Below are 15521 nucleotides of genomic sequence, written 5' to 3' on the forward strand. Positions count from 1 at the left end.
GGTTTGAAGGGGAGCAGAGGTGCTGAGTGAGGTGGGTGAAATTCGGTTGTCTGAACACAGCCTTGAGGCACGGATTGGAGTAGGTGGGAGTCAGGTAGTCCAGCCTGTTCAAACAAAAGCACTGGGTACCTGTCTTCAGGCTTAGATATCGGAATAACTTCCTGGTGAATTAAAGCCGTAAAATATAAGCAGCCTGGTGGCAAAGTGACTGTCGATGTGTTCTGTTTTGGGGTCTCAGTATCCAGTCTGAAGTGTCCTTTGAAGGTGCCTATGGGAATCTGAAGCGGCTGTATGACAAATCAGCCAAAATGTATCACCAGTTGAAGAAATGTGAGACCAGGAAGTTGTCTCCGAGCAAGAAACGGTAAGAGGGAAAGGAAAAGGAGACAGGTGCAGGCTGAGGGTTTGGAATGCTACCAGTGTCATCCTCTGGGTTGGGAGTGTCCTTCTGGGAAGTGGGAACTGGAAGATGGCCAGTTTGGGGCAGTGACTGCCTATGGGATTCTGGGAGCCCCAGTCTGGATCCCATTCTTGATCTGTTGGGTCATAATTTCTGGAGATAAGCTACATGCTGGCTAGGTGTAGGGTTTGAGATGGGAGGTTTCCTCTCTCTCCCCTGAATGGGGTGGCTGTTCATAAGAGTGGACGGTACTGGTGAAAGTTGCAGGGGTAAAAGCTGTCTTTTTTTCTCCCATTTCATCAGAATACAGTTTTCAGTTGAGACTCGATTTACTCGTGAATAGAGCTCTGTGATGGCGTTACCCTCTTTACACTGTTTTCTTCTCAATCTTTTCAGAGGCAAAGACATTAAGAGGTTGCTCGTGAGCTTTATGTACCTGCAGAGTCTTTTGCAGCCAAAGAGCAGGTAAGGTTACGGCCGATTACATCTTCTATTGGGAACTCACAGTAGCAGGCATTCAGCGTTGGAAGAGGCTGTTCCCTGTAGGATAACAGTGCCTGCGCTGAGGCTTTCTGCCAAAAGCTTCCAGACTTTAACCCTCTAACCTTGCCGGGAGAGCAAAGATTGTCTTCCGAGGGAGGCTGGAATACCAGGGGGGTGTTAAATACTTCAGATTTGGCTAAATCAAGCCAGTAGCTGAGTGGATGTTGGACTCCTGAGCCTTGCAGCTCACCTCTGTGCTGTGCAATGCCTTTGGTGTGTTCTTGCCTTGTTCAGTTGTCAAATGCTTTTGCCCAGGAAGCACTGCATTTAGGCCAATAGCCTGTCCGAGAGCCTGGCTGTTCATTGCATTTGGGAATCTGTAACCAAATAACTTCTTCAAAGAAACAGATAGCGTAACCTGTTCCTGTTGGAAAACAGGGAAAGCTTTGTGTAGCTGTTCCGTCTTTTTTCTTGGATGCAGTCTCTGCTGGGAGGTTTTCAGGTGAATTGTAAATTAACCTCTTACTGCCTGGAACAGTGCAGGTGTTTTTAAGGGCTTATACACAGAGCACAGTTAACTCATTGTGGAATAGTTTAGGTTGGAAGAGACCTTCAGGGGGGCCAGTCCTTCCCCTAAGCCATAAAATCATGGAATGGTTTGGATTGGAAGGGACCTTAAAGCCCATCCAGTCGCACGCCCTGCCATGGGCAGGGACACCTCCCAGGGGCTCCAAGCCCCATCCAACCTGGCCTGGAACCCCTCCAGGGATGGGGCAGCCACCACTGCTCTGGGCAACCTGGGCCAGGGCCTCCCCACCCTCACAGGAGAACATTTCTCCCCAAGATCTCATCTCAATCTCACCTCTTTCAGCTGAAAACTGTTCCCCCGGTCCTGTTTGTGCACTCCCTGATCAAGAGCCGCTCCCCTGCTTTCCTAGAGCACTTTTTGGTACTGGAAGCTGCTCTAAGGTCTCCCTGGAAAGTCATGTCCACTATGAAGGCAAATTCAGCTGCAAATTCAGTTGCTCTGAACCTGATCCAGTCAAGTTTTGAATGGATGTAAGGACAGAGATTCCACACCTCCCTGGTCCCCCTTCCAGTGTTTGACCTCCTTCACTGTGGAGTATTTTTCCTTTAAGTCTTCTCATTTTCCTTTCCTGCAGCTTCTATCCATCACTTCCCTTTCTTGTGGCGTGCACCATTGAGAAGAGTCTTATTCGGTCCTCTATAACCATGTGTCTGACATCTGGAAACAAGACGATACCCCTTGAGCCTTCTTTCAGGCTGAACAAACTCAATTCTCTTTGCCTCTTCTCGTACATCATGTTCTCTGTTCCCCTCACAGTCCTCTGCTGGACGAAGGCCCATTTGGCTGTGTCTTTAGCTGGTTGTTTTGTACCGGAGGCCCATGGCTAGATGCGGTACTCCAGATCCCATCTGTTGAGTGCCAGAGAGAGGGATAATCCTTTTCCTCAACCTGCTGGCTGTGCCCTTGCCGATGGGATCCCTAATATGGGATTGCCTTTCAAATATTGACTTACACCAGGGTGGAACTTTCAAGGCTCATTTAATACCCACTTAACACACATTTTAGCACATAAGAAAACTGGAAATTACTTCCATTTCCCAAGCACATTAACTCCTGAAAAGGATTTGCTGGATGTTTTGCAGATGGGTGTATTTTTTAACTAGGAGACTCCCACGGCCCATTTTATGGAATACCGGTGGGTGCTTCCCTTGAAGAAGCTAACAGCTGCTGAGGATTTTGGAATGTTCTTACTGGGCTGCAAGCTAGAGCCATGGGAGGAGGAAAAGTTGAGTCCTCACTGCACTGTAATCCTTTAACTGAGCTGTGGATCCAAAACTTCCGCTATCTTTGGCATTGAAAGTGCCCTTGGTGTCCTGATGGCCGCTGCCCGAGCGCCCAGGAAACAATCAGATACTTCTTGGTGACCCATCTCGTTGCAGGAAGGTGTTCTTGTTATCGCTTGTCTTTTAGTTTACAGCTTTGGAGAAGAAAACATAATCTGATTAGTCTCACTTGCTTCCCTTAGCTGTTGTTGCCTCCGAATATTCCCTGGTGCTTCGCTCCATCTAGAACTGAAGGACAACCTAACTGCCAGATTTGGTTCGATTTCCATACAAACTTTGGCAGGAACTTGAGTCTCGGATAACAATCCTTGTGGTTTTTTATCTCTTAAGCTCTCTGGACTCTGAGCTGACATCTCTCTGCCAGTCCGTGCTGGAGGATTTCAACCTGTGCTTGTTCTACCTGCCCTCTCCTCCGAACCTGAACTCAGCTTGTGAAGATGAAGAGGAGTACGAGAGCGGCTATTCCTTCCTTCCTGATCTCCTCATCTTTCGCATGGTGATCATCTGCCTTATGAGTGTTCACAGCCTCAAGAGGGCAGGTAACCAGCTCTTTGTTAGCATTTAGTGATTAACGTTCAGCAGGCCCGTTAGGCTGAAGGTGTTGTCATAATTGGCGTTTGTGTTTTGGATTAGTGGTCAGTCTCCTTTACCTCATCACGCTGTCTCCTTGCAGGTTCAAAGCAGTACAGCGCAGCCATCGCTTTCACGCTGGCCCTCTTCTCTCACCTGATAAACCACGTCAATATTCGCCTGCAGGCAGAGCTGGAAGAAGGGGAAAATCCAGTCCCGGCCTTTCAGAGCGATGGCACAGGTGAGAGAGCAGAGGCAGTAAAGCTGGGTCTGCCTGGTTGCCTGCCTGCAGGCCTGGCTTTTACTTTTCATTCCTAAATCTCTTAGACGTGGGTTTTTGAGCATAGTGCCTGAGTGGTCTTAGAGATATCTTGATCCTTGACTAAAATCCCCCCAAGTGGGTTGTCTGCTGAGAAGGGCTTTGCTAAGGTGCTGTCTGTGAGTATCTGAATCATTACAGGATGAAAATGTTACTTTCTGTGTTGTAAGGAGTTATCCTTCTGTATCTCTTGGCAGCTCAACATCTCTTACCCTCACTCTGCTCCTTATTTTCTATTTGCTGTTATTTACTGGACTCTTCTCCTGCTGAGGAGCTGATTTCAGGTGAAATCCAGTGCCTAAGGGAAGCAGGCCCTGCTCAGCACAGCTCCTCTCTGCTCGGACAAAATCAGATCTGTAGTTTCCGAGGGATCCTGTGGAGCAGAGAACAAAACTGATGGATCTTTCCCCTCCAAACAGTCAATTTGTAATATTTCGCAGAGTGCAAGACTAGAGTTTTCCTGGTCAAAACCAAGTGAATGACTCCTCCCATGGGTTTTGGAACTGTCGGGGCCGCGTAGGGCTGCGGGAGGGGCTGGAAGTGTGTTGGTTGAGGGAGGGATGAGGTCAGCTCAGGGTGGTTACAGGGTGGAGTGGCTGCCTGGCATGTGCCTGTCCCATGCTTGGTTCTCAGGCTCAGGGATGCTGGGGAAAAGATTAACCATGAATTTTATGCTGATCTAGAGTCATGGAATCATAAAGTCATTAAGGTTGGAAAAGACCTCTAAGCTCATCTAGTCCAAGCATCAGCCCAACCCCACCGTGCCGACCAGACCATGTCCCAAAGCGCCACGGCCACATGGTTTTTGAACGCCTCCAGGGATGGTGACTCCACTGCTGCCCTGGGCAGCCTCTGCCAGGGCTTCACCACTCTGTCAGCAAACAAATTTTTCCCAATATCCAATCTAAGCCTCCCCTGGTACAACTTGAGGCCGTTCCTTCTTATCGTGTCACTTGTTCCTTGGGAGCAGAGCCAGACGCCTGCCTGGCTTTAGCCTCCTTTCTTGGAGTTGTGGAGAGCGATGAGGTCTCCCTTCAGCCTCCTCTTCTCCAGACTGGAACAGCTCCAGGTCCCACGGCTGCTGTAGCGTTGTTCAGTGCTGAGGCTGCGTGATAACGGAGCAGCACAGCTTGAGCAGTAGGAATCCCGTCTTCCTGAGTCTTTCTGGGCATCCTTTAGCAAGTGACTCGCTCTTCTAGGGTTGCCATGACTTGGACTCTAGTTAAAGACACAAATAGAAGCCGTGGCTGAAATTTCCACTCCTGATTCCCCAGGCTCAGGGCTGGCAAGTAGCTTGTGTGACACCTTGAGACTTTCCTTACTCACGGTCTCTTTTTAAATGCCTGTAGATGACCAGGAGCCGCGGGAGCCGTTGAACTCGATTGAGAAGGAAGCTGAAGCTGACTTGACCAATCACCAGCCCAGTGAGGAACAACGGAAGAACGACTGCAAGAAAAGCAAGAAATACTCGCGCCTTTCCTGTTTGCGTCGCCGACGCCATCCCCAAAAGGTAGATGAGAGCGACCTGAGTGAGGGCTTTGACTCTGACTCCAGCCAGGGCTCCATTAAGGGCAGCGATGGCTCGGAAAGTGGCTCGGAGAAGAGTGATGAGGAAGCAGAAGCTGCTTTTGATGTAGAGACGGACTCTGACATGAACAGTCAAGAATCTCGGTCCGACTTGGAGGACATGGAGGATGAGCCGGGTGAGGAGGGGAGCGGCCAAAGCAAAAGTGGGCCCAAAGAGGCCTTAAAAAACTGTGTGGATGGTAGTGGGCTGGGGGACTCCAAGAGCCCAAACATCTCTAAAATTGAGGCTCCAGATGCAGCAGTCAACGGGCCAGCTTCCCTGAGCACCAATGATGCGAGCATAGCCAGCAATCTCCAGGCCATGTCCACCCAGCTCTTTCAGACCAAGCGCTGCTTTCGCTTGGCTCCCACTTTCAGCAACATCCTTCTGAAACCGAACAGTGAACCACCCGTCCTGAAGGACGGAATAGACGGCAAGCCATGTGTCAATGGAGATCTGGAGAAGCCTGGCTTGGCAGAGCAAGGTAAGGGTCAGCAACCTCGTTCAAAGTATTTGCTGTGTAGAAAACTGCAAGCCGTAGCATTCTGTTTGCTAAAATACCCTCCTTCTCACAGTGCAAGTTCTCCTTCAGCTGGGTTTAGAGGAAGAGGTTGCCCAAGCTCTGGACAGATCTTGGATCTGGTGTTTCCAGAAGGAGGAGCCTTTACTCTTACTGCCTGACATCCAGGAATATGTGCACTGGGCAAAGGAAATGCCCTCAGCAGCCGGGGTTACCTGTTGTTGGGCTCCACAGGCTGAATGCTGAGCAGCTCTGATGATGCAGAGGATAAAGAGGAGGGATTTAGATGAGCTATTAGGAAGAAGTTGTTTCCTGTGAGGGTGGGGAGGCCCTGGCCCAGGCTGCCCAGGGAGGTTGTGGCTGCCCCATCCCTGGAGGGGTCCCAGGCCAGGTTGGATGGGGCTTGGAGCCCCTGAGCCGGTGGGAGGTGTCTCTTGTGGCAATGGCATTGGAACAGGATGGGCTTTGAGGTCCTTTTCAACCCAAACCCTTCTATGATTCCATAATAATTCCAGCAGGTGGTAAATATTTGGATCATCTTCCTTTTTCCCATGTGAAATCCTTGTACTCACAGACACTTCCTAGCGCTGCGGGTGACGGATGGGGTCCAGGCAGTTCCCTGTGAGATGTTCGATTATCAACTCTGCAGAGCTCTTCCAGGAACTGTCTGAGATGTAACTGAGGCGCAAGCGAGAGGAGCTGCGGGTCTCTTTCCGTGCTCTGCTGCGCCGAGCGTTCCGGGCTGAACCGAACTGTGGACGCACAGCAGGTGGAGCTGCGATGTCTTGGTTACCACACAGCTCACACAACCCAGTAATGTTCTGGGGAAAAAACAGCCTGAAAGGGAGATCCGATGCACTCCAGGGAGCCGTTTGTGTTTCAGATAAAACCACATGGGCCTGTTCGGTCTTGTTTGTCATTCCTCCCATCTTCCCTACAGCAAGGAAACATTTTTGCATCGTGCTGTCAAATCCATGGGCCCGCAGCACTGGCAGGATTCAGGCTTTGCCTGGGCCAGGATTTGAAGGGGGAGCGTTAGATCGTGTTAATGTTTACTACCCCCTGGCATTGCTTCATAGCCACTTGAAAGAGATGAGGTTAAATGAAGAAACAAACGATTTTGGGTCTATTTAATGGTTTCTTCCAGTGAGTTGCACAAATGTTGCAGCTCCAGGAATTGTATTTTAACCTCAAGAGCTTCAACAAGGCTGAAGTCCTGCACCTGGGCCGGGGCGATCCCAAGCACAAATCTGGGCTGGGTGGAGAACGGATCGGGAGCAGTGCTGAGGAGAAGGACTTGGAGCGCTGCTGGGTGAGAAGCTCTGCACAAGCCAGTAAAGTGCGCTCACAGCCCAGAACCCTCCCGTGTCCTGGGCTGCATCCAGAGCAGTGGGACCAGCAGGGAGGGAAGGGGTTCTGTCCCTCTGCTCCGCTCTGGTGAGACCCACCTTGGAGCCCCGTGTCCAGTTCTGGAGTCCTCAGCACTGGAAGGACATGGAGCTGTTTGAATGAATCCAGAGGAGGCCACGGAGATGATGCGAGGGCTGGAGAACCTCCCATACAAAGACAGCCTGAGAGAGTTGGGGTTGTTGAGCCTGGAGAAGAGAAGGCTCTGAGGAGATCTTGGAGCAGCTTCCAGTGCTGAAAGGGGCTGCAGGAAAGTTGGGGAGGGGCTTTTGATCAGAGAGCGCGGGGAAAAGCCGGTTTTCAGCTGAAAGAGGGAAGATTGAGTTGAGATCTTAGGAAGAAATTCTTCAAGGTGAGGGTGGGGAGCCCCTGGCCCAGGCTGCCCAGAGCAGTGGTGGCTGCCCCATCCCTGGAGGGGTTCCAGGCCAGGTTGGATGGGGTTTGGAGCCCCTGAGCCGGTGGGAGGTGTCCCTACCCATGGCAGGAGGTGGGACTGGATGGGCTTTGAGGTCAAACCGCTCCGTGATTCTGTGAGTGCTATGGCCATGGTACCATTACAGGAATGAGAGGCCAAATGAGCCATGGTGAATGAATGAACCTGTGGACTTTTTACCTTTGAGCTCTCTTTGCCTCTCAAGCTCTTTAATGATCTTAACAATCTATCAAGAATGGTTCCTGAATAAATTACTTCCCCTCTTTTGATTCTGAGGGCTTATTGGATGATAATTGCTGTGCTAATAGGCAGAAATGACGTGGACCATGCAGTTAAAACAAGGGGCTGTGGCAGAGCGCATCATTGATTCCCAGCTCGCTGCTCCTTTCACCTCGAGTCCCTCGCGTAGCTTGCGGGCAGCTTCACTGGCAGTGAGATTTAAACTTACCCGGGCCCTGACTCGTAAAATCACCCAGCCTTTTTCTTCTCTTGTGTAACCTGAAGATTGGTGCACATCTATCGTGGTTCAGCCCCAGCCTGGCAGCAGCGCAGGGGACAGGGAGCTGGATTTTTGTGGACGTACAGAGGCACCGAGACATTCAGCTCGATTCTTCCCAACCCAGTGCTGTTTCTTGAACCCGCAGGACTTGGCTTCTCAAGGGATTTCATGTCTGTCATCCTGCTTTTCCCTTTGTTTTCCAGATGATGTGTCTGACTCCGAGGAAAGCATTTCAAGTAACAAATCCTGCAGGAACGAGCGATCTCTTCAGGAGAAGCTGGAGATCGTGACTAATGAAGGGCTGCTGCTCACTGTCAAGGTGTTCCTGGACTGGCTGAGGACAAACACAGACCTCATCATCATGTGTGCTCAGGTGGGAACTGTGCTCTGCGTTCGGGCTGAGGCTGTGTCCGTTCAATTCCCCTGGGCTGGGATGTGGAGGGCGAATTGATGCTCCTGTCCCAGTCCTGGGCAGAAGGTGATATTAAACACCCCGCCAGCTGAACTAAGATAATTTTGACCCAAGAAATGCAGTGAAGTTTATTCTTCATAAAGCATTCTGAGGTCTGTGAAAGATGCTGGGAAGCCTGAGCGGCCTGGTTATTCCATCCAACTTCCTTGACGTCTTCTGTGGCCTTGTGTTCTGTCCCTGCAGAGCTCCCAGAGCCTGTGGAACAGGCTGTCTGTGCTCCTGAACCTTCTGCCTTCTGCTGTGGACCTGCAGGAATCAGGTAATGGAGAAGGAAGTGACGATTTAATGTTTTGGCAAGCTTGACCACCAGGGATTTCCATGGGGTGGGATAGATCCCAGTGTGAGAGATTTGACCAGCAAAGCACGATGAGAAGTGACATCATGCAGGTCCCGGGTACTCCATTAATGTGTTATACATGACTGATAGCGTCCTGGAACACTCGCACCTGTGTGCATGAGGTTCTTGTGTCCAATGTAGTTGGAATTAGCTGTCAAGACCGGAAAGAAGGGTATGATTTTTGTCACGGCAGTCATGGAAATGAGTTTTGATGCTTGTGATGTGCCTTTTACTTCAGCCTAAAGCTCCTTGTGGTTTGTGAGAAGCACAGTTCAGACAGGGATGCTTGTCTGTTGGAAGGAATGGAAAAGCTAACCCTCCAAACTTTGTATTTTCTGGAGTGGTGCCTCAGCAGGTGGTTTGGGACAGTTACTCTTTATTCTTTTCCTTTTTCCTTCCAGTGTGGAAAGGGGCTCCAGGAAAGCTGGGGAGGGCCTTTATCAGGGAGTGCAGGGATGGGACCAGGGGGAACGGTTTTCAGCTGAAAGAGGGGAAATTGAGGTGCGATCTTAGGGAGGAATGTTTTGCCGTGAGGGTGGGGAGGCCCTGGCCCAGGTTGCCCAGAGCAGCGGTGGCTGCCCCATCCCTGGAGGGGTTCCAGGCCAGGTTGGATGGGGTTTGGAGCCCCTGAGCCGGTGGGAGGTGTCCCTGCCCATGGCAGGAGGTGGGACTGGATGGGCTTTGAGGTCCCTTCCAACCCAAACCATTCTGTGATTCTGGTACTGTGAGTGGCCTTTTTATTCCTTCTTCAACACATGCTCACAGTGCACGTGCAATTAAAAACCTCTGCCCTCAATCATCATAGATCATGTGCCTTAAAGCAGTTTTTCTCTTGGTCCCATGTGTCAATCACTGTGTGTTGCTCTTCTTCCTCTCCATACCCTCCAGGGCTGGCCCTGTGTAATGAAGTCAAGGACATCCTGAGTGGTGCTGAGCTCCCAGACCTGAAAGCCAACCTGCTCCTCCCAGAAGATGTCGCCCTGCGGAATCTTCCCCCTCTGAAAAACGCACACAAGAGGTTTAACTTCGAGCAGGACCGGCCCATTTTCTCAGCAGTTGAGGAGGTGAGTCAGGATAAATCCTGAATCTTGGCACGAGCTGTTTCCCTTCCTGGAGGTGCAGCCTGTCCTAGCTGGGCAGGTGAAGATCTTGTTCTTGCTTGCCAAAAAGCATCCCAAACTGAGTCAAACTTTTGAGTCTGAGATGGGCTTATGTTAGTGGTGGTTGCTGCAGTCATCTGTCTATCCAAAAATCAGTGTTCCAATAGTTCCCTTCCCTCTTAGAATCATAGCATCACAGAATAGTTTGTGTTGAAAGGGACCTTAAAGATCATCCAGTTCCACCCCCTGCCATGGGCAGGGACATGTCCCACTAGATAAGGCTGCCCAAGGCCTCATCCAGCCTGGCCTTGAACACCTCCAGGGATGGGGTGTCCTCTTGCCCTTCCTTCTCTTTTGCTGTCCTTAAGGAAGGAAGTACAGTCCCATGTTGACAACTCTGCTGTATGAAGTCTTCTCACCTCCTTGTCTGGGCAGAGGAGCTGTTACCTCTGCTCGGCCTTGAGCGAAGGCGCTTCGGTTGGAGCTGCAGGCGCTCCCTGTGATCCTTCTGTAGTAAATGAAGTCTTACATAGTGTGTCACTCTGTGTCCTTGTGGAGCACCCCATCCGTTTTCCCCAGCACAAAGGGCCAGGGTGATCATTTGTGGGTAGCGAAGGTGTGCAGGAAAAGGCAATTGTTCTTCTCCGGTCTTGCCTTGCTACACCAATCCTGTCCCTTTGGAGCAGGGAATGTGTTAACTTCTTCTCCCTTGATTTGAAGGCCCTGTTCGCAGACGTGACACGGGACCTGTGTTTGTTTAAATCCCAGTCCTGCTGGATGAGGTCTGGAATGTCATCTCGGGCTGCTGGGGCAGCTGGAGCAAAGTGCAGCAATCTTGCATCCCACGTGAGCTCACCCTTTGCAGCCCAGCCAAGCGCACTGCAAGCCCCTAAACCAGATCTAGATTGTTTTATTTGATTCCTTTTCCCATTGACGAGGGCTTAGGGCAGTGATTCATCAGGGGAGAGAGCCTGCTGATGTTGTCCGAGGTTGTCTTGGGTTGAGGAGGCCCAGCATGCAAGCACTTCTAAGCCCTGGCCAGCTGTAGGCCTCCCTGCAGCCCTCTCCTGCCATCCCTGTCTTCAGAAGCACATTTCCATCAGGACTGTTTCTTTTGGATTATTTTAAGTAGCAGTTTCCCCATGGTCGGAGACGGCTGTGGCCCCAGCGGGGAGATGTGACTGGTGATCGCCTGTCTGCTTCTTTGCAGTCGGTTATTCGCATTTGCTGCATTCGGAGCTTTGGCCACTTCATTACCCACTTGCAAGGCAGCATCCTGCAGTTCAACTCGGAGCTCGGGATCTTCATCAGCATAGCCCAGTCGGAGCAAGACAACTTGTTGCACCAAGCCCAAGCCCAGTTTCACATGGTGAGTTGGCAGAGGTGGACAAATTAGAATCGTAGAATCCCTTGTACTTGGCACAATTTCCTCCTGATTGTAACCATAATCCCAGATCTTTGGTGAGAGGTGGAAATTTTGCTCCTTAGAGCTCCTCGGGTGTCTCTTTTTCATGCCGTTTCTGGAAGCACGTGCTTGTGTCAGCTTGTGTCTTTCCTGCTAACTGATATGGAAGTTTGGTTTTGTACCTAGGCTGCAGAGGAAGCTCGTCGGAACAGGCTCATGAGAGATATGGCTCAGCTTCGACTGCAGGTAGGAGGTGCTGGTTCCAGCCTGAAGGGTGGCAGGGCAGTGGCTGAAAGGTGTGAAACTAGAAAGAGAAGGGGGAGCGCTCTGCTCCTGTCCCACACAAAGGCAGTAAGTCTGGTCCGCAAAGGCAGTCGTAGAGTATCTCAGGTTGGAAGAGACCCATAAGAATCTCTGAGTCCCACTCCTTCTCCTCATAGGGCTACCTAAAGCTAAACTGTATGCCAACGAGCGTCATCCAGATGCTCCTTGGCCCCAGACAGGCTTGGTGGCCTGACCGCTTCCCTGGGGAGCCTCTTCGGTTGTGGAATCATGGAATCATTAAGGTTGAAAAAGGCCTCTAAGCTCACCCAGTCCAACCATCATCCCAGTCACACTGTGTGTACTAAACCATGTCCTGAAGTGCCTTGGCCACATGGTTTTTGAACCCCTCTGGGGATGGGAACTCCCCCACTGCCCCGGGCCACCTCTGTCGGGACTTTACAACCCTTTCCATGAAGTAATATTTCCTAATACCCAATCTAAACCTCCCCTGGCACAACTTGAGGCCGTCTCCTCTCTTGCCATTACTTGTTCCTTGGAAGCAGAGCCTGATTCTCACCTGGCTCCAACCTTTTTCCAGAAGCTGTGGAAAATAATGAGGTCTCCCTTCAACCTCTTCTCCAGCCTAAGCAACCCCAGGGTGCTCAGCTGCTCCCACAACCCCTGTTCTGCAGCCCCTTCCCAGCTCTGAGCCCTTCTGTGGATGCGCTCCAGCTCCTCGATGTCCTTCCTGGAGTGAGAGGCCCAAAACTGAACCCAGGATTCGAGGTGTGGCCTCACCAGCAGTCCAGGGAGACGATCCCATCCCTACTCTTGCTGGCCACCTCATAGCTGATCCAAGCCAGGATGCTGGTGGCCTTCTTGGCCCCCTGGGCCACTGCTGTGTTCAACCACCCACTGGGTGGAGAACCTTCTTCTAATGTTCGATCTGAACTTCCCCTTGTGGAGCTCCATTCCGTTTGCTCGTGTCCTGTTGCTGTTGCTGCCTGCCTTGAGGAAGGTGCTGAGGTCACCCGTCAGCCTTCTCTTCTCCAGGCTGAACAAGCCAAGTGACCTCAGCTGCTCCTCATAAGCCTTTCCCTTGAGGCTATTCACCATCTTGGTTGCCCTCTCTGAACACCCTCCGATAGTTTGATGTCCTCCTTATATTTAAGTGCCCAAAGCTGCACCCAGACTCAAAGTGGGGCGGCACCAGTGCAGCACAGAATGGCACAATCGCCCCTCTCTGATCCTCTGGCTGCTCCAGCCCTCACCTTCATGAGGGAGGGTGTTGGAAGAACCTGATGGAGCTTTGCAGGGCGAGTCTTGCTCTCTTTGACCATTTTTTTCAGCATAAATATGATGCAAGGGTCTGGTTTTTTTTCAGCTGGAGGTTTCTCAGCTTGAGGGGAGTCTCCAGCAGCCCAAGGCGCAGTCGGCCATGTCTCCTTACCTCGTCCCGGACACCCAGGCCCTCTGCCAGCACCTGGCTGTGGTCAAGCAGCTGGCCACCAGCGGGAGGTTCATCATCATCATCCCTCGAACAGGTATGGGTGTTCCACATCGGATCACTGAGCCTGCCTTCCCTATGCTCCCGCCTTTCTAGGGAGCAAGCCCCACGGGCCAAGGTGGTGGCTTTTCTGCTTCCATTGTCCTTTGCTTCGCCTGGAGCAGCTGAAAAATCATTCCCACGTGGCGCTTTTGGGGTCTGTTTGATTCCTGTGCTTGGAATCCATCAACAAACAGCTGGAAAGAGAGAGACCCTGTTTGCCCTCTGCTTCATCTGCCTCCTGTGACAGCCACTCCCGTGCATCCAAGGCAGCTCGGTGGGACGAGGAATTCCTGACACATCTGGATTAGTTTACTCAAGTATCGCTGTAAGCCAGATGTTTTTTGCTTCCTTTTTTTATCTCGTAGTGATTGATGGCTTGGATTTCCTGAAAAAGGAAAATGCAGGAGCTCGGGACAGCATCCGGTATCTGGAGGCAGAATTTAAAAAGGGAAACAGGTGAGAACGATACCATTTGCCTTCACTTTTGGAATGGGTGCATTTTGGGTGGAAGATGATGTCCATAGTGGGAACAGGTTGTGCATCCCTGGAGCAAAATGTGGGCCAAGGGAAAGCCAGGCCTGAGGAATGCACTTGGCAAGAGGGAAAGTGGCAAATGAACAGGTTTGGTAGCTGGTTCTCCAGCTTTAATTGCTGCTCTGTCGTGAAACCTGGCTGCTTCTGAGGAACGGAGGGAGTTGGTTCTCTTTATCGGTGTATAAAATGGAGTGTTTTGGTGATGCGCTGGCAGAACTGCGCTGCGTTATTGCCCAGGTGAGCTGGAGAAGGACGTGTAGCTGTACTTCTGCAAAGACAAACTGCATCTTTAAGGCCGGTGTCAGGTTGGGCTGTGAAACGCTTGTGGTAGTGTGAACTGCACACAGCGATGGTGGTGAGACAAGTGATGTGGTCTAATCAGAGAATCATTGAGGTTGGAAAAGACCTCTAAGCTCATCCTGTCCAACCATCATCCCAGCCCCAACATGCCTACCAAACCGTGTCCCAAAATGCCACATTTACACGGTTTTTGAACCCCTCCAGGGGTGGGGACTCCCCTACTGCCCTGGGCAGCCTCTGCCAGGGCTTCACCACTCTGTCAGTAAGGAAATTTTTTCGTAATATTCAATCTAAGCCTCTCCTGGCGCAACTTGCGGCCATTTCCTCTCGTCTCATTACCTAGGAGCAGAGCCCAACCCCTGGTTGTCTCCAACCTCCTTTCCAGGAGCTATGGCGAACAATAAGGTCTCCCCTCAGCCCCATCTTCTCCAGACTGAACAGCCTCAGCACCCTCCCTGCTCCCAGAATCTTTGGGCTCCAGACCTTTCCCCAGCTGTGGTGCCCTCCTCTGTCCGAGGCGCTTCACAGGGTATTTCTGGGTCCAGCCTTTGGGTAAATCCAGCGTTGTGGAAGATCCTGCAGTGCCTGGTGGACCTGGTCAATGCTGTAGAGCCCTGACTTCAGTCTGTGTGATGATCTCCGTGTGAGCTCAGTGACTGTGATCTTTCCTTAGGTACATCCGTTGCCAGAAAGAAGTTGGGAAGAGCTTTGAGAGGCATAAATTGAAGAGACAAGATTTAGATGCCTGGTAAGATTACAGCATCTGAAATGTCTAAGCCTGTCTCCCAGTGGGTGGGTGGCTTTGGGAAGAGGTGTTGGCACTGGGACCCATCACGCAGCTCGTTTGATTGCTGCTCTGTGTGAGTAATTATAAAACGCCCTGGAGGGAACGTTAAGGCATCCATCCCTCCGTGCATCCCGCATGGCACCAAGCACTTAGAGCTAAGAATGGTCTTGGAAAAGCCCTCAACAGGCACTGGAGGAACAATTCTGCTTTCCACATGTCCTCCTGAGCGTGCATGAAGCGGCTGACGCGAACAAGCGGTCTTCCCTCTGACTTCTCCCATCTGTGTGGCAGGAATCTCTATAAAATACTGGACAGCTGCAAACAACTGACAGTGTCGCAAGGAAGCAGAGAGGATGACACCACGGGAATGGTCACCATCATCACGGGCTTTCAGCTGGAGGATCTGAGCTCCTTCTCAGTGCCCATGCAGGTCAGTAGCTCCTTGCTGGCTGAGTTGAGCCTTTCCGCTTCCTAGCGAGATTAGGATTGGACCTCATCCCTGGAGGTGTTCAAGGCCAGGTTGGGTGAGGCTTTGAGCAACCTGATCCAGTGGGAGGTGTCCCTCCCTGTGACAGGGGAGTGGAACTGGATGGGCTTTGAAGTCTCTTCCAACCCAACCCATTCCATCATTCTATGATTAAAATCTGATTGATTGGCAAGAAATTTTTGAAGTGTTTTCTGCCTTGAGTAAAGGCTGTCCTGG

General features: G+C 51.3%; 1 protein-coding gene across 1 annotated transcript in view; it reads left to right on the top strand.

Annotated features, from left to right (window-relative positions):
• The window catches only part of SMG5 (SMG5 nonsense mediated mRNA decay factor), a 33609-nt gene that overhangs the window by 13501 nt on the left and 4587 nt on the right, over positions 1 to 15521 (top strand). Inside the window, exons 8-21 of the mRNA XM_009561270.2 lie at positions 239 to 364; positions 797 to 865; positions 3086 to 3294; positions 3429 to 3566; positions 4994 to 5695; positions 8274 to 8443; positions 8726 to 8801; positions 9768 to 9943; positions 11190 to 11348; positions 11571 to 11630; positions 13033 to 13192; positions 13563 to 13653; positions 14705 to 14779; positions 15110 to 15248. Of these exons, the coding sequence (XP_009559565.2) occupies positions 239 to 364; positions 797 to 865; positions 3086 to 3294; positions 3429 to 3566; positions 4994 to 5695; positions 8274 to 8443; positions 8726 to 8801; positions 9768 to 9943; positions 11190 to 11348; positions 11571 to 11630; positions 13033 to 13192; positions 13563 to 13653; positions 14705 to 14779; positions 15110 to 15248 (2350 nt within the window). The remainder of the gene's footprint in view (positions 1 to 238; positions 365 to 796; positions 866 to 3085; positions 3295 to 3428; positions 3567 to 4993; positions 5696 to 8273; positions 8444 to 8725; positions 8802 to 9767; positions 9944 to 11189; positions 11349 to 11570; positions 11631 to 13032; positions 13193 to 13562; positions 13654 to 14704; positions 14780 to 15109; positions 15249 to 15521) is intronic.

Source organism: Cuculus canorus, chromosome 28 (assembly GCF_017976375.1).
Source record: "Cuculus canorus isolate bCucCan1 chromosome 28, bCucCan1.pri, whole genome shotgun sequence".
NCBI lineage: Eukaryota > Metazoa > Chordata > Aves > Cuculiformes > Cuculidae > Cuculus > Cuculus canorus.